The sequence below is a fragment of the Platalea leucorodia genome (genome assembly GCF_965183815.1).
Source record: "Platalea leucorodia genome assembly, chromosome: 9".
NCBI lineage: Eukaryota > Metazoa > Chordata > Aves > Pelecaniformes > Threskiornithidae > Platalea > Platalea leucorodia.
Window position 1 is genome coordinate 20,395,943 of NC_138831.1, and position 18,553 is coordinate 20,414,495.

The following is an 18,553-nucleotide window of genomic DNA, read 5'->3' on the forward strand; positions in this document are numbered from 1 at the left end:
TATCAGCAGTCTTGGAAATGAACAGTGGCATATTTTACAGTACTTTCTTGCACATTGACAGAACTGTGGAACAGGCTTCTATTCTATCTCTTAGACACGATTTATTTGGTTTTGTGATGTTATGTTTTCTTTTTAACAGGTACATGTCTTAGGAGTGGGTCTGGCAGTCCATGAGAAATTTGTACACCCAGAAATGCGTCCTCTGCATAAGAAACTGATAGACCAGTTCCAGATGATGCGATCCAGTCTGTACCATGTAAGCTCACAGTAATTTTTCCCATTTTGAATCATTCAGAGTTATGATTAAACTTCTGTCAGTTGCAGTACGGTTCACAAAAGAAGTGGGCTGATACAGCATTGACTGAACCTACTGGATTGCCAAATTATCAAAAGAATTCTTGACTTTTGTGCAAGAAGGAAGTCCTAGTAAGTCTGTTAACTTAGCATTTAATTTAAACTAGAATTTTTAATATTTGTATGTTCTTTGTGGTATCACAAAACAATTGTAAAGTTTAATTTTCAGTTACTGTCTTACATAGTAGAAAATGATGTAAAACAGAGGAAGAAAGATTAACAGAAAGCGTTAGGTGTTGAGCTCTTCAAAAGAACTGCCGTAATTTGGAGTAGCATGACATGGATTAGGCCCTCCAGAAGTGTTTTTATATAGGCAGCGACAGAAATTCCTGTTGGTTACTTTAGTCATCCAGCTCTGGTGATCAGGACGCTCACTCTTATGGGTCTATAGCTCCTGTATAGTCAACGGAACTGCCTCCAGAGCTTGGTTCACACCACCTGTTATATACCAGTCATCCTCTAGGAACGATGCCTTTCCTTCTATGTGTGCTCTGCTGTACATTAGCATTCCGTGACAACTATACTTGAGACATCTTTGCCAGGTGGGTCTCAGAAATTTGCAGTGCATTCTCCTCTTCCTGATATAGTGAAATCTTTATGGATACCTAGACACTATCTTGAACATTATCGCAACCAAACTAAAGGATATCTTTCTATAATGTAAAAGTATTCTTTGAAATGTGTGTGTTAGCACTTTACTTTCCAACTGGAGTATGTATTTTCTGAGGTAGCTTCTAACTTGGAGGCTTTTTCTTCCATTCCTAGGAGTGAACTCTATGCAAGGATGGCCAGAAATAACAACACCAGAGTTTTAAAATATGGCCTTTCTCTTTCAAAGCAGATGAGATCTGTACAGGTCACAGTTGCCAGTTTGAGTTCACTACCTTTCTTGAGAGTTTGGACAAGATTTATATTTTTGAGTCCACATTTCTTTTTTTGAAAAATGGAGGTGGCTGTAATTTGGGCCACACACACTATGCCTCTAATTTCCTCCCAAATTCCTGAAATGGGGCTAGGAAGTGTTATTGGAAATAAACAGAGAATAGGCTTGTAAAGCACTGAAGCTCTTTATCCTGTGGAAACGCACTTGTAATTTTCCATGACCAACTTAGCTTAAGTATGTTTCCTTTGCAGGAGTTACCTGGTTTGGATAAGCTGAGTCCGGCCTGTTCTGGCACTAGTACACCACGCAGCAATGTTCTGGTTTCGCATGGACCTATGAGCCCAGAGAGCATAAAGCTGGTGCATCGACACAGGTACCCTGTTTTTTTCTACTGAAATATCTAGGATCTCTGCACACTGTTGCATTAAGATTCAAGGATCTAAGAAGCGGTAACAGTACTGCAGGAGGAGCAGGATGAGTTTTGGCAGAAGTGTCTTTCATCTTCATTCAGTGCTAATTATTAAAGTTTGATTGAGGATTGGAATCAAAAAGTTGAGAAATCCAATCTGCAGCAAATGCTAAACACCTCCAGGTGTTACTCCATCACTTTACTTACTGTAGAGGCAGAAACACACATCTGCTACTCAGGTCTCCAGATTCAATCTGACTTTGGAGGTTCCAACTTCTCCTACTTCTATTATGCAAACAGCAAATAAACGGGTCCTTGTCTACCATAAAAGGGAAACTTCATTGCTTATTTTAGAACCCAACTCAGTATGTACCCGTTTTTAAGGATCAAAAACTGTTCACATCATTGTTTTTTGTAATTCTGATCAAATCAGTACCCACATATAAGAAAGGCTGCCAAGGTGTTTTGATGAGAATACCAAAAGATGGCTCAGTCTTCACAGAAATAGCTGAAAATGTGGATGCTTATTCAAACTGAATACCCATCTATAAATACTGAGATGATGATTGAGGATAAAAATTGGGATTTTCAGGGCAAAACAGTGGTTTTGTATCCAGCCAAAATTGCTTATTTTAAAACGTACATATCCATGCCAGAACGAAAAACAGTGACAGGAATGTCACTGAAGTTACGAAATTTTAATTGTTCTTCCGTGTTTATTTCTCTTGGTGGGTCCACATAGCTGAGCTGTTTTTAAAGCCTGGCATGAAGAGCTGAAGAAACTACGTCTTTAGTACATGAATCAGGATGGTGACATTCTTTTTACTATCAAAATTGAGTAGCTCTTACACTACTTTAGTGGCTTGGCAGTTGACAATTGGTGTTAGGTGTGATAAAATTTTTTTCCTCAAAATTCCTCACTTTGTAAAGCCTTTTTTAGTTCTTAGGGCAAATTAGGGAGATTCTGTGGTGTACAAAATATGTATTTGTGTACGTGATTCAGAGTGACAAAGAAAAAATTAATTTAATGAGTGAGATCAGGGTGCAGCCCGCACACCAGCTGGGCTGTATTAATTTACTGTCAGCTACAAAGTTGCCTTCAACAGTAATGCTGAGGTCCAACAGATGCAATAAGGAAAACTGTATTTTGACCTGTGTGTCTCATGCTTGGCTTCCTTTGGAATGTTTTCTTAAGCTGCTCCCACTCATCATACTTCAGCATTAAAAATGAGAGTGGTTTCAGAATGTTCCGTTATAAACAAAACAAATACGCACCCAATGTCATGACGTGATGTTAACCTGGCTTTGGATTCTGAAATTCTACATCCTACATACTATGTTGTCTTACATGTACCCTTATTGTCACTTCTTTCGTATTTACTGAATTTATGGATTTGTTTAAGCTTATTCAGCCTGATTTTTCAAAAGTGTTTGACATCTAGAGGTGACCTCAAGCAGTAGGTAACTGCAGGTACTTACTAGCTTGGAAAAAATCAGGCTTCACAAATTAAAACACAGGTTCAAAAAATAATTATGTCCTTGTTCTGTCTCTGTTTTTATTCCAGCCCACTGAACTTGCTTGGTTCAGTCCGACACTCATCATCCTCTCTGTCATCCCACACCTCCAGCGAAACAGGGAACCTGGTTATCCTAACAGACAGTTCTGTGGGGGAGACTGCTGAGGATATGTACCACATGCAGGTACAGCTCCAGCACAGCCAGGAGCGCTTGTTAGAAACGGCACTGAACATGCTCTGGAGGGTTGTGCTTAGGAGGAGTACACTTTACCTATGCACATGCTTGGATCTGTCCTGTGATGTTTTTCTCAAAGAACTGAACAGGTAGAATCTAACACTGTTCAAGAAAGATGACAGAGTAATTCAGCTAGGTTTACTTTGGGAAGAAATCTTCTGTATTTGTACAGTGAAAGTTGCTACTGTGGTCCAAGATCATACTCGCTTTCCAAAAGTGATATTTTAGTTGGCATGTTATTTATGTGACCTGTTCAACATAAGCAGTTAGTAGTGCTCTTTGTGGGAGGGTGAAATGAGTCCCACAGTCCTGAGTGCAGATTTATAGTGGCCTGCACTGAAGCTGTTTCCTAGACAGAGGCTGCACTGGGTGATCTGAGACAGGTAAATATCTAATGCACTGATCCGCTCAGTTCTCTCTTGACGGTTTCTCTGCCTCCTGCAGCTTGTTTACCCTAACTCCAGGTACCAAGGCTCAGTCACCAACGTCTCTGTTTTATCCTCGTCCCAGGCTAGCCCTTCCACCTCAAGCCTGAGCTCTACTCACTCGGCACCATCCCAGATGATTAACTCTGCCCCTTCCAGTGCTCGAGGTAAGAATGGATGGACCCAAACGAAGGGTTAACTGGACCTGCAGGCATCCCCTAAACCTGGCAGTGTTGTTGACTTATTGCTGAAAGACCACCTACGCTGAAATATACCACTGTTTCTCTTTCGGAGCTGTAAATGCCTCTTCAAAAACTGTTTCTTAAAAAATGTTTTTCATTCTCCAGAAATGGATTTAATCATTTTTTTCAGCAGTATTTGGAATGTATCTCTAATACATGCTGGTTTCAGGCAGTTGAATTTCATAATAATTTCCATTGTTCCATCACAAAATTGTGGCAGACAATCTAGAGGAAAACAATAAGTGTCTTTGGTACAGTACTTCAGAGAGAAATCATGAAGACAAAGGCAAAAAAATCATTTTACATGTTTAATGAAATTATGGCACAAAAAAACCTTGAAGCATTTAGCAGAAATGTATGTATATGAAAGCATATGTATACAATGAATATTGAAAGATATGAATTTTAAGTACTGGAGCTAAAGGAGGGCTTCCCTGCTGGGAAATTCTTGAAGAAAGGAAAAATGTAGAAACAGACTCTAGGGGTACTCCTATTGCCTTTGCTGTTACAGTAGCTGGTCTTGATATTGCTAATCATTTTCTTCCCCAGCCTCAGAGCTGAAGCAAAACCACTCCGTGCAATCTCCTGACTTTGGTAACTTCTATTCAAGTTTTTTTTTCCTCTCATTTTGGATTCTCAGTTGCAGGTTCACAAATTTCTACACCTCTTTTCACAGGTGTCTGAAGAAGTTATCCAGGATATAGTCAGAAATAGAGGCTGATATTTAAATCTTACCCCTTTTTCCCATACTGGGGAACTGTATGTCTCCTTATGGACAGAGAATACAGAGAAGGGCCCTTTCTCTCGGGCCGCATTGGGGCTTTTTTGCTCAATCTTGCAGTAAAATCTTAATTGGCTGGCTGTTGTTACGACACAGATGCATCAAAGTGATTTAATTGAAGGATCAGATGGAGTAGGGAGGTGAGAAGTGGACATCTTCAAATAAAGGCAAATACCTTCACTATTTACCAAGTGCTGGAAGGCAAATAATGACAATTCAAATAGTAACCAGATGAAGCTGGCATAACAGGAAAGGGAAGATGGAACTGAGTACAGGGCTATCATGTCAGGAAGACGTCCTTAAATGGATGTGCCTCAGCTGGCCTGTGAGGTCTGGATCTTCTGGGGGATCTGAGGGGTTTTGGTGCTCAGAGTGTTTCAGGCTATTTTCCACTTTAAAAGTCCAGTGCTCGCAGTGACAGGCTGTGCCAGTCTTTCTGAGCTTGATGACTTCACAGCATCACCAACTTCCCTCTTTACTGTATTCTTTACTGTTGCTTAGAAACCAGTGATGAACACAGGGTATGGTGTGCTGATGGATGAGCCAACAGCACCTCCCAGAGATGAGAACTAGACAGTGTAAATGACCACAAATAAGGAAACAATAAGAGAAGTAATGATTTTGAAAAATACTTCCAATATATATACCTATTTTATTCTTCACTCTTCCTAACATGTTTTGATAGCCTATGATACAACATTTCTTCTCTGATAGTTTTGTTCCCTTTTAAGTTAGGTGAGCACAGCATTCAGACATTTTACCCACTGATTGTGGGATTTCACTTCCAGCAAAGTCCCAGATACTGTGTTTCACAGTGTGCAAGTCACTGTTCTGGTTATTACGACACCGCTGTCTGGAATGGAGTTGTTCGTAACGAGAAAAAGCCCTTACACTTAAGTTTCACTGTGGTAATACAGCTTTGTTTTTCTCCTTGGTGACTTTTCCTTTTGTTTTGTTTTTTAATTGGGTGAATTTGATGCTTGTGAAAATGAGACCAGTATCACTGGCTGGAGCAAGGTACTTCACAAAGATTACATGTGCAGCTCTGCCAATGCACCTCTATCCTTTTTTTTTTTTCCCTTTTTTTTTGGTATTTATTTATATTCTTTTTAATTTAGTGCTGGTGAAAGGTGCTGGATTGACAACACTGGAGGCTGAAGCCCTCTATTTATCCACAGAACAGATACAGCATGGGCGGCAGCCGTGCAAGCTTCCCCACGCTGCCCCCACCAATGTGCCTCATCTCTGTCCTGGAGGGACCACCTCTAGAGGTGAGAGGATAGTTCAGTCACCATGACCCATCCAATCCTTGGCCTTTCTGCTGAGACTGCCAACAAAAGCTACGATAGTCACGATGCTGCAGCTAACTGCTTTTCAGACTGGAAGTATACAAAGGCCAACAATTCATTTCGGACAGGCCACCTAAATTTATCAACTTAGCATCTTTGTCACCTGTGGCTTTAACCTGAGCACAGTTATCGAGGATTTCTAGGTTTTTGTGAGATGTTTAAATGCTTCTCTCATTGATTAATGTAGAGGTGAAAAACCACTACCCCATTATCCAGATACTTATACCACCTTCTCTGTTTAACTGCAGAGTCCTTTCTGGAGCTCAGCTACTAGCACTGTTCTGAGGAGACGGGTATCTTTAGAATATAGATTAGTTCCATTAGTGACCAAAGGAAGCTATGGCCATTTGTATTAAGAATCCAGCAGGAATTTAAATCATATTTCCAATTCTCCACTTCCAAAAATTGACCCTTTCATTGATGTTTAAAACAACAACACAAGCAAATTATTTGGCTTGTCCAAAGAAAATAATAAAGCCATTAATCCAAAATTTTTTTAAAGGATAGTCATCAAGACTATTAGATTAGTAGATTAATGATTTGATCATATCACTGAACAGCAGATTAAAGCAGCAAACCTTACACTAGTTATAATAGACACAAGTTAGAGCAAAAGTCTTAAACAGAATTGTAATCAGAATACAGTAAGAATTTTCTAATTCCTTGCTAACGATAAAGACATTACTAGTTACTCTATTTTTCAGATTAACAAGTATGTATCTTCAGTTTTCACCTGGCTTGACCCTTGTGTAGCTTCTTCCCTATCAAGAAAGCAACACTGTTGTTGTATGGAGGATCAATAAGAAATTCGGAGTTTGCTTTGGCTTCATTTGAGGTGACTCATGAGGCACTGCTCCAACCTTGCTGGAGTTAAAAGATTATGTAAGCCAACATTCATAAAGCAGAAGCTGTAATGCAAAAAGGCCTGGAAAGAGCTAGGAGTGGGTTAGTTTTTTTCAGTAATTTCATTTAAAATATGGTTGGGACTCCTCTGATGTGCTCTAAAAGTAACTCCCACTTGACACTGGATGACTCGCCTCTTAAGGCTTCCCTACTGCTTCCTCAACACAGCCCCATTTTTAAGGTGTAGAAAATGAGTCCTGGTGTCTTATTCAGCACTTTGCAAGAACCCATATACTTACATTAGAAACTTCCTTCTTAAAGCAAAAAAGTTATGATTTGCTGCAGGACTGAACTGTTTTCATAACAGTAATGAAAAAGATGAATCAGGAGAAAAGATTAATTGAGTTTGGAGTTTATAACTACATTATTTTCAGTTTCATTCCTTAAAACTAATACTTGTCACAAGTGGATTAACATTTTCATAATTAAAAAAGAAAAACTACCTCTGGCTTCAGCATAGGTTTTCCTTTCTCATTAATAGTATGTACAGTGCTGCACACATCAAGTGCACCAAGCTACAAGCTAAAAGGAATAAGCCCTGATACATGCTACAGCATTTTATATGGCCACTGGCTGCTCTGGAAGCTTTTAAAAGCTTTTTTTGACTTTGTTTTTTAAGTTTTGCCAGTCCCTGAAAGGAGCCGCAGTGATTGTGCTCTCTCTCTGTCCAAAGAAGCAGGCCTGATTGATTGTTAATAAAAGCTTCGCTTATAGCCATTCCTCTTGTGGCCTACAATTCAGAGGTATCAGTACTTAATTTTATTTGCAGACTGAATACTTGGCATAATCTGTTACAATCTTTTGTAGTTATAGTATAGCTATTTACAAATTTAGGGTACGAAACAGCAGAGCTGTTTTGTAAACTAGACCCTGCCGCCATATTTTGCACATGTGGGATTTTTCAGGTCATGCAATGCAAGGTCTGTGGAAACTATAATCCCATATAAACTGATGGCACATAGAGGTGGTTTGCATCTTGGATATAAAAGAACAAGGACGGCAAGATAAATAAAAGGGAAAAGTTTACAGTGTAGGTTGTGCTGTGATACAGTTCTGGGCACACCTAAAAGTTCAGCATCATTACATTTGTCATGCAGAAACAGGACTACCTGTGATATGTGAGTAAAAGAGACTCAGCATAAAGCGTTAACACTGTGTTTTCCAAGCTGATGTTGTATATAAGAGCAAATAATGTTGTCTAATTATGTTTCTGTTTTATGTCTGGGGAGAAAATGAGTTCGGAACTAGAATGCAGATACTCTGCGGCTGTTCATGTCAGGGTGGGGGTGTAGATTAATCTGGGATCTGCCACCCCTGATGGAATTGTTGCAATTGTAGGACCTTATCCTGCATTCTGCTGGACACATTGTTCCTTCCACTGTGTGCTGAATATCAGTCCCAAAAACTGCATGTTTGCTTTTGCTGGGGTAAAAGCTGCATTAACCAGCACCAATGCCTTTGCTCATACGTTGGAGTGCTGTTCAGGTAACGTGTATGGTTGTGGAAAGTTTGCAAAAGGGGGCATGTATTCCCCAAAAGCCGGCATGGCTCTGTAATGCGCTGTGTGCTGCCATCTGTTAAGTGCGTGTTTGTGACACAATGGAATAATCAGTGCAAATTAAAGCTCACTCCAGCAGCTTCAGAACATCAATTCCTGCCTAATATTGTGCATCTGAATGGATGCATCTATCAGTAGTATCAGACTTTAGGAAGTCACTACTGGGAATCATTCTTCTGGCGAATCCATTGTCAGCTGTTGCATATCAGAAGGCATATTGTCATGTGGCACTCATCTTGACGGACATGAGTCCCAAATAATTCCACGCGCCAGCAAGCTGTTTACATGAAGTACCCCAATATCTTAAATGACAACTACACAGATAACTAATAGTTAAGTCAAGCATATTCCTACTATATATCTCCAAGCATTGGTAAATGTCCTGTTGTCATAAAATGGGTCAGTATACCAACACGCTCAGTAGTAATAATACACTACCCAGCAGCATTATAAGCAAAGTGCCACCCACATTTATAGAAAATTCTGTTTATTATTGGTTTTTGTTTTGCTTTAACAAAGAGGAAGCTAACCAAGGTATTGCCAACTACATGGCAACACCTCAGGCTCTCTCTACCAGAACTGAGGAATGAAGTGGCTTCCTGTAGCTTCCTGCTTTAACTGAATGGTGTATCTCAAGCTTTTATCCCTTTCTTCCACACTGAGTCCTAAAATGCACAATTTTATGGCATTTCTATAACTCTACAATACTTTATAGGGCGAGGGAGCATTAGGCACTGTACACCACAGCTGCAGCTGATTCCACACAGATGCCCACTTTTTGTTTGTTTGTTTCAAGAGGAAGCACTTTGCAACACACAACTAGGGACGCATTCATCTTACACACCTTACATGGTATGTCCTCAATGGCATAAAACAAGCCAGTTCTTATTTCATCCTCGTGCTATGCACCCCACCAACAGTTAGCTGCTTAGTGGGCTCGGCACCATGTTTTCTTGAGTCCTGTAAGATCATCTGTCGGAACAAATTGCAAAGGAGGACTACATCACTGGGCATGCGGAGACATGGCTGTTGTTTGTCACGTGTACGTGATTATTCTCACTTGTTTACAGGCTCTCCCTCTCTACCAGATAAGTACCGCCACTCTCGGGAGATGATGATGTTGCTGCCAACCCATCGGGACCGACCTAGCAGTGCCATGTATCCTGCAGCTATCATGGAAAATGGACAGGTAGCACATCTAATTTCTTTTATGTCAGTTCAACCACCTGAAACTGTGATTTTATTTTTATTGTTTTTGACCACTTTAAAGCTTCCCTTTTTATTTTTGGAAAGCACAACAAGTAAGTTAGGATCATTTTCAGAGACAACGCAGATCTTTTCGTATTAATCACCCCCTAGAGCCACCCACTTTAGTAGTCAAGTAATGCAAATTGTAATGGCTGTTGAAATTACAGATACACACTGTGAAAATGGACTCTTCTTATTTCCCAACTTTATCCCATGAGCCCTGGTCCACTGCAAGTAGTCATACCATTTTATTTATTCATTTTTCTAGAACCATGGCCATCCTGCAGTCTAGCCTCAAAGTTGCTTCTAAACACCTTTATGGTGATTTCCAGAGGTATCAAAAACCACAAGAGGCTGAAATAATATACTGATACAGAGTGTCCAAACAATCTGTGCCCATATCTACTAATTTCTCTGGACAAATTGAAAAATTCAGGGTGTGTCTACATGTAAACATTTTAATCTGGCCCTGGCATGCACTTTTGAAGGGAATCTCCTGATCATGCCCACTAATCACACTTCAATTCACCTTAGAGAACTGTCTCAGAGCATGCAAACTCAATTCTTTCAAATGAAACCAAAGCAAAAAGTAAGCTCCAGAAGGGCACGTGATGCATTAGAGCTGATAATGGGCACAAGACTAGGCTAGAGCTAGTTTGAAATAACGCCTCCAGACAACACCAGCAGCATGAATTGTGGGTCCTCAGCACTTACGCTCTAGAGATCCACTAGTATTGCACTGCAGTACTTGCTAATGTAGACACAGCCTAAGGTTCCCATGAATTTTTTAATTAAAAAACTTTCTTTGCTTAAAAAAAAGCAAATAGAAAGCCCCAGGGTTCTGCACCAGCTGTTCTGGTTTGTTTTGATTTGGTTTGGGGTTTTTTTTATTTTTATTTTTCTGTGCTAACTTTTCTTCTCCCTTAGCCTCCAAATTTCCAGCGCGCCTTGATCCAGCAAATGATTGGGCCATGCAAACCTTGCAGTGATCCCAACCTGTCTGTGGCTGAGAAAGGTACTCTTTTTCCTAGTTAGCATGCATGCTTTCTAAAATACTATTACTCTGGTCATGCTACAGCAAGTAACGAATGAGCTTCTGCATTTCCTGGCAGAGTGCATTCTCTCACATTTTTTGAATTAACAGTTTAATTAACTGGCTTTCTGCCAACCTATAGTCATTTCAGATCATTCACAGAAGGGTGGAGTTGCACAAACCTCTTTATTTCAGAAAGCTTTCCGAGTTTAGCATTTTGTTATTGAAACAAATCCTGTAGCCTTTATCAAGCAAAACTTCCAAAGCAGCAAATGAGAAGTTATTTGAAAGAAGAGTGCAAGATTTGGACTATATGCTTAAATAACGAGATATACTGCTTTTTTGAATATGCATTTATTGCTCAAAATATTAACATTTCTTGTAATCCCTCTCTGACGTAGTTTTATATTTATTTAAGTTTATTATTAGGAATGTATGCTTTTTTAACTTACTGCTTTGAAAAAACTAGGCAAGAGCTCCTGCAGAAAAAAAACATGAAAGAAGAGAAGGAATTAGTTTGTTTGGTGTAACAGAAAAGGAGGAGCTTGCAAAAGGGGTGCCATGGACAAAGTGATGGGCTCAAAAAATGATCTGAAAGGCAGCATTTGGAAAAAGCAGAAGTGGGCAAAATTCATGAGTCAAAATCTGAGACAAGGAGGCTGCCTAAGCAAGCAACAGTCATGTGTATGGCTAGAAAAAATGGTATCTTTTTAAGGCCAGGAAAGACCATTGCAGTTCTCTAGTCTAACCTACATAATGCACTCCATTAGACTTCTATCAGTATTTTTGTTTCAGTAGCTGTGTCTGAACCAAATTGTATTTTTTTTTTTTTTAAATCCAAATTTTATTTTAGAATTTCTAATAAATCAGAATATACTACTTCAATAATGTGACAGCCTTACAGAGCAGTCCAGATTGAAACCAAAAGCCAATGTACAGTTCTGAATAAATGGCAGAATGATGATTTGATGACAGTAACAAAGGATGACAACAGAGAGTTAAGACTAGGGGGTGGGGGATTAAGAGCTCCATCTTAGCCATGTTAGTTTGAACTGAACATATCACAGAGGTGGTGAGATCTTTACACTGGACAGGAGAAAGATCTGAAAAGGAAGGTACATAAATATTTATTACCTGTCTAGAAAAAAATACTTGAATTTGTATTTGTGGGCGATATTGTGCAAGAGTGTAGTATACAGCACAAAGAGAAGGGGATCAAAGACGGAATCCCCTCCAGAGGCCCAAAGGAGCCATGAAAGACAGAGATGATGTTCAGTAATTGTTCTTAGGGGATGGTGTGACAGGAATCCCAGCTCTTCAGCCAGGCTGGTAGCAAAAATACAGTTACAGGCATTCTTTGCAGCCCTTGAACCCTCATCATTCTTTTTAAGTCAGGATGCCATCTGTCTGGGGTTTTGTTAACAGTCATGCCCCGTGAATTTACCCACCCCCTTCCTCGCTATGTCAGAAGCTCTGCTTAGTAATTCTCATTGACAGCAGTATGACATCAGTCGCCCAGAGCAGAATGGCTCAAATGCAGCTTCCCTGCTAATTAAACTTGGCCACCGAGCCACTGAACATTGTTCTGGAGAGAGAGATGGGCTAGGACAGAGCACTGAGAGCTCCCTGGGTAGGTTCTGCCCCAAAGCATTTTGGATAAAACACTGGGTTTAACAGGCAACAACAGCCACTCTCAAAAATCATCTGACTTCAGGATTATTTCCAGCATTCCTAAATACTCAAAAGACTATGAATGAGGGAACACTGAGAAAGTACAAATGGATTAGGCACTTGGGTACCATGTTCTCTTCTTCCCATTCTTCTACTGCGTCTTGCTGTTTAGGAAAAATAAAAAAACACCAAGCACAACAATCATTTTACAGGCCTAGAAAATCAGGTTTTATTTTGTCCTTTTCACTTGATGCTAGTATACTGCAGGAGAGACTAGGGTGGCTGACATTGTTACGCATCTTGTCCCTCTGGTTTAGCCTTTTGACACCAATTGCATTAGTGCAAATTAGAGCACTCTGGTACATGTACAGGCGTGCTCAGAAAATTCATCTGAAGCCACATTACCTGTGTTGAGATGCATCCCTTGGTTTGAACTTATTCTCTGTCAAGATTCTTCTTATCTTCTTTGTAGGCCTTTCTCAGTTTGAGGGTGTCTCTTTAAAAACAGCATTTTTGTATTTTTATGGGGTTTGTTCCATCTTATGAAGCAGTCACTTTGTGATCTTTCTTACTTTAGGGAATTTTAGGTCTTGGGGAGCCTGTGTTCATGCTAACTCATGAACTAAGGAGAAAAACAAAAAAACAAAGCAAGCTTTCAAAGCCATTTTAGAAAAGAAATGCACCAAAAATACAGGCATTTTAATTAAGGAGAAATCCTCTTCAGATGTCAAACTCAATGTTTATCTCTCCAAGCTTCTATTTTCCAAACTGAAGATGGAAAAAGCTATTTTTATCTCAGTTTTCTCTGGTAGGCTCGCTGAATTACTTTGTTTTCCTTTTTTCTTTTCTTTGCTAATCTGAAGAAATTGCTTATTTGTTTTTAAATGAACATACACTTATTGCATGTCTGCCTTCTCAGAATGAATCAAGTATTGCAGTGTGTTTGGAATAAAGGCGCATTTTAATAATGTTTAAGGCTGACAGAATGCTCAGATCTTGAAAAATGTTCACGTTCAAAAGAAGCAGCTTTTATTTCTATGAAAAACCAAAGTCACGAAGATCATACTCTCTCTGCCCTTCCTGATCAACAAAGGCTTGATCTCTTCAGGTGACTTTATAATACAAGGAGTCCAAACTGCTGTCTTTAAATATTTTGCGATCAAAATTTTTTATCAACTCTGTAGCTTAGTAAATTGGGGCTCTAAAGTTATGATTTCTTTTTTAAGAGATTGAGGTGTAATTGCCCTCATGTCCTTTATTCAGTCTTCGCTTAGCCGCTGTAGTGCAGCAACAGGCCTTCCAGTGCTTCATGAGGGTTCTGCCACACGTTCCCTTCTGCTCTGTCATCATTGACCACCTAGCAGAACAGCTCACAACTGAGGTCTAGCTGCTGTTCTGTCACTGAGGTTTCTTCTTTACTTACTCACTGGTTTGCAATAAAACGCGAGCAGTTATACTGCTCTCCAGATTTCCTAGAAATGAGCCAAGGGGGTCAGGGAGGGGAGATGGGCAGACTAACACTACGCTCACCTAACTCCCGCTTCCTTAACAAAACAACCTATAAACTTAACACACTGTAGACTAGATGGTGTCTTTGTATGCCTTCAATCCTACCATTCACTAAGTCCCTAGAATCTGTCTCTTTACTACTAAAGAACACACAGGAAAGCCAGTCCTTCTGGCCCCACAAACGCCCTGTTATGTTACCCAAGTTAAATCTGTTTCAATCCTTCAGCTGTGCCAGCAGCACCCAGTAGCTGGAGCCTAGACAGCGGAACCAGAGAGGCCCTGCCATTCCTGTCTGCCCACGTTGGGAGCATCTTGGCCCCACCAGTACCTCCCCGAAGCCTGCCCCATGGTAAGGAAATGCCCAGCAGGCCTGCTGCATAAAGCCTGCAGTCATGCACAGATAAATCCACACCACCTGAAAGCTGACCTTAGCCTTTCCCCCCCCCCATAAAAACAATCAGAAACAAAAACCCAAAGTCTTTCCTGGTCTTCTAGGTTTGCAATGCACAAAGTTTTCAATTTTTTTTTTCCAAAATTTTCAAATTTTTTACAGTCTTATAGTAATGTGGACTTGCGTGTATTTTGGGACTAGAATTAGGTGTGTGAGTGTTGGAAGTTTGGCCTGGCTTCTTGCCAATGACCATCTTCAGCAGTAATTTAAGGTTACAAAGCTACTAAATGTAACTTCAAATGTTCATTGTTTATGAGCCTGTTGCCTTGCCATGAAATCCTGGATAACAGGAGTGGGTGGAAATCTATCTCTGCACTTAAGTTCTCATTAGCGTTTTGTGATGTAGCAGAGGCACTTCATGGTATCTATCAGAAAGGAAGCCCTAGGTTGGAGTGGAGTTAATTGGCATTTGGAGCTGTTACCTGGCATTACAGTCTAAAACCCCAGCTCTTTTGCTGCAGCGAGGCAGCACAAGTGTGCATTTCTGATCCTTGTCTCATTCCAGGACACTACTCACTGCACTTTGATGCCTTCCATCACCAGCTCAGTGATGCTCCTCCGGCACTGCCTGCACGAACGTTGCGCAAGGTAAAAAAGAAGTGGCAGGAGAGCAGAGAGGGATGTAGGAGGAAAATAATAGGCTCCTGAAGGACACGCCCCCCCCTCCACTCCCACCAAGCAGCTTTTGAATACAGAAACACTATTTTTAACATGCTAGTAACTTACACATGAGAAAATCCACTGAAAGCTCATAACCTATTCCAGAGTTGAATTCTATAGAAATAACTTATATGTGTTGTAGGCCCTTCCACTTTCCTTCTTTGCATCATATGCTGTGATTTCAGGCACTCTGATACCACCGCAGCTATTGTTTCTTTAACAGCTCTGGTGTTAAATGCACTTGTCTGCCCACAAGAGGTACTTCCATACAAGTCAGAGGAGTACAGGTATAAACCAATAATCATTGACATTTTGGACACAAATGGAACTGCACCATTGTTAACATCACTGTCAAAAGCTGAAATGTGGAACACCGCACAACTGCAGTGTCGCCTCCTTTGTCAGTTTTAACCTGGTTTTGTTTTTCTCCGAACAGTCCCCTCTTCATCCTATCCCTGCGTCACCCACCAGTCCGCAGTCTGGTCTAGATGGAAGTAACTCCACTTTATCCGGCAGTGCCAGCAGTGGTGTCTCTTCCTTGAGCGAGAGTAATTTTGGACATTCTTCTGAACCACCTCCTCGCACAGACACCATGGATTCTGTCCCCAGCCAGGCCTGGAACACTGATGAAGATCTAGAGACACCCTACCTCCCTGTCAGGTACAGTCTCTCTGAGCCTGATGTCCTAGAGTCGCTCAAATCCCAGCCATGCCGAAGCCACTCTGCTCCATCTGGAGTTGTTCCTCAGGACACCATGGACCCTCCTGCTCTACCCCCCAAACCTTATCACTCCCGGCTGCCAAACATGGAGAACGAGGAGGGGATGATAATTGAAGATGATGACAAACACCGCCCATTGCATCGTAAAGTGTCCCAACCAGTGAGTGGTGGAAAGGAAGAGCAGGCCAGGGTAGCATGGGAGCATGGCATCAGTGAGCAGTAGGGACAGCTCCTGGTAAGCAGCTTGCATCATCATTCCAGGTCTGACTACAAAGGAGAGAGATAAGGACTCGGAGAACAGCAAACCGATTTTCTACTGCCGCAAGTTTATGTCTGGAGCCCACAAAAGCAATTGGGCCAGCATGGGAGGTTGCTGCTTTCCTTTTTAATTTCTTTTTACACCTTTCCGTTATGTTTTTTAACTTTCTGTGCAGTGGACAGTTTATTCCTTCTGCAGTTTCTTAACCACATCAAATGGCACACAAGCCATAGAGACTTGCAGAAGCTGAAAAATACAATTTTAAGCGGAGGGGGAAAAAAGGGGGGGATGTGGCAAGTTGATTTTGAAACTGCTTTCCTCCCAGTTCCGAGACGCACACGAGCAGAAGCAGTTGCACTAGGGACATATTTCTTTGCTGTACAGAAGTGAAAGCTCATTGCTGAAATCAGGGATTCTATGAACTGTCAGGCTGGAAGGTGCATGAGCTGCAGGCAGTGGAAAGATGGCAATTCTAAGAAGAAATTGGCTCTTTTGAGAGCAGGATTGTACATATCTGTGCAGTGATCTCCCTGCATTGGTTCATAGGTGCTGAGGCAATCTAACCAGTGCTGATGCACTGATTTCCAAGATATCATTTCCAACAAACTCTGCCTCCTTTGTTTTTTATGTACTGTTTGATTTCTTAAATTTTGCTTTCACTGGCTAAACCAACCTGCTTTCTCATTGGGATCATACACTATTCATCTGTGCTACAGGATGAGAGGAGGTTAGTAGCCATTGGAGATGCAACCTAATTGTAGGCCTTTCCCATGCCCAGCTTTGGGCAGGCTGTTGACACCAGCATTTCTATTCCAGTTTAAAAGAAAAAAAAAAAAAAACAAACAAAAAAAAACCAAACCACACACAAAACCAAATTGAGGTTTTCATGCCACAGCTGGTTGATAACCCAGCCAGTAAAGAAAAGGTGGCTTAAATGCATCATGTCTAATAATCCTTGCCTCAGGGCTGAACATTACAATTCTCACCAACTTCCATCACCCAGGAGCTGAGATTCATTCCCTGTTAACATAATGTCCTCGGTCCCTCCCAGAATCTCACTGCAGCTGGTGTGCAGAAAGAATCTCCATCTCTCACAGTAGACAGAAAACACTAAGATTCAAGAAATGCCCAGTATATAGTGTACACCCTAGAGTCGGGGATCTTAAAGGCAACCTGTAAAGAAGCAATGTCTGTTTCCTCTTTTGCTTCTTTAGAATGTATAAAGAAGCTTTAAGAGCTTCTTTTTCTCTCTTTTGGAAGGTTGATTTCTTTTCTCCTCAGGCAGCAATACAGCCTTCTCCCCCCCTCCCTTTTTTTTTTTTTAATTGACCAGCTCCACAAAGGGCTGAAGAACATTTAAAAAAAAACCAAACAAACAAAAACAAGAAACAGAACTATGCAGAGGTGAAGACAGTACAAGTCTATGAACACAAAACAAGCCTTTTAATCAGTATTTGCTTAGTTCAGTACATGACAAACCAAGAAAAAAAATCGGTGGGTAATAGAGCCAAGATCTGTTCTTTGAAAAGAACAATAAGAAATCTTTTATTCCTATTTTAAATATTTTTCAAGAAACTTTCAATCAAGAGAGTATAAAATATTTAATGTACTTAGATAAACAAGCAATGTTCCTTTGTCCTACCATGCCCACACACATTTTAGCCTTCCTTATCACCCCTTCCACCTGCAGATTGCAAAGCACACTCCAGAGGATGGTAACAGACTGCCCTCTTTCCTACCACTGAAAAATCTGAAGCACATTCAAATAAGAGACTTACCGACACCATATAAATTAGTGTCAGAAACAGGAATAGCACTCAACTTTCATATTCAATTCTTGCCCTAGCTACTCAGTTTCTCATGCTACAAACAGCATAAAGAAGCAAAAAAGGATATTATAAATCTTTCACAGGTCACCTTTAGCACTACCTCTAAATACAGTGACTGGGCAGAGTACATTGCTTCTGAACACTCCTAAAGATTGTCTGTCTGTACAAAGTCTGGACTCAGCGGTTGTACGAAGGGGATTTTAAGAGGATTTGTTTATTTTCTTTCTCAAGCTCTAGCCCATGCAAAACTACTAAGTTATGGATTTGTTTCTTAAATGGCCTATTTGGCTGGAACAAAGTCTCTCTTGCTTCCTCTATTTTGTTATTAACACAGGCTGCTTGTAATCATTATATCCTTCACAATTAAGACAATGATAATAAAACCTGGCCTATAGTGGACATTTCATCTCTAGCAGGAAGGAGAGTTTTCCAATACAAGGACAGTCCTAAATGCTAATGAACCAAGATGCATCTCTGGTATAGAAGACATGTATGAAAACTCAACTCAAAATGATGT

General features: G+C 40.6%; 1 protein-coding gene across 1 annotated transcript in view; it reads left to right on the forward strand.

Annotated features, from left to right (window-relative positions):
• Positions 1-16,171, forward strand: part of DOCK3 (dedicator of cytokinesis 3) — a gene marked incomplete at both ends in the record, with an annotated part of 219,664 nt that extends 203,493 nt beyond the window's left edge. The window contains 10 exons of the mRNA XM_082321208.1: positions 140-256; positions 1,489-1,610; positions 3,212-3,347; positions 3,909-3,990; positions 5,965-6,117; positions 9,727-9,845; positions 10,832-10,919; positions 14,344-14,466; positions 15,074-15,156; positions 15,665-16,171. Of these exons, the coding sequence (XP_082177334.1) occupies positions 140-256; positions 1,489-1,610; positions 3,212-3,347; positions 3,909-3,990; positions 5,965-6,117; positions 9,727-9,845; positions 10,832-10,919; positions 14,344-14,466; positions 15,074-15,156; positions 15,665-16,171 (1,530 nt within the window). The remainder of the gene's footprint in view (positions 1-139; positions 257-1,488; positions 1,611-3,211; positions 3,348-3,908; positions 3,991-5,964; positions 6,118-9,726; positions 9,846-10,831; positions 10,920-14,343; positions 14,467-15,073; positions 15,157-15,664) is intronic.
• Between the last annotated feature and the right edge of the window lie 2,382 nt (positions 16,172-18,553).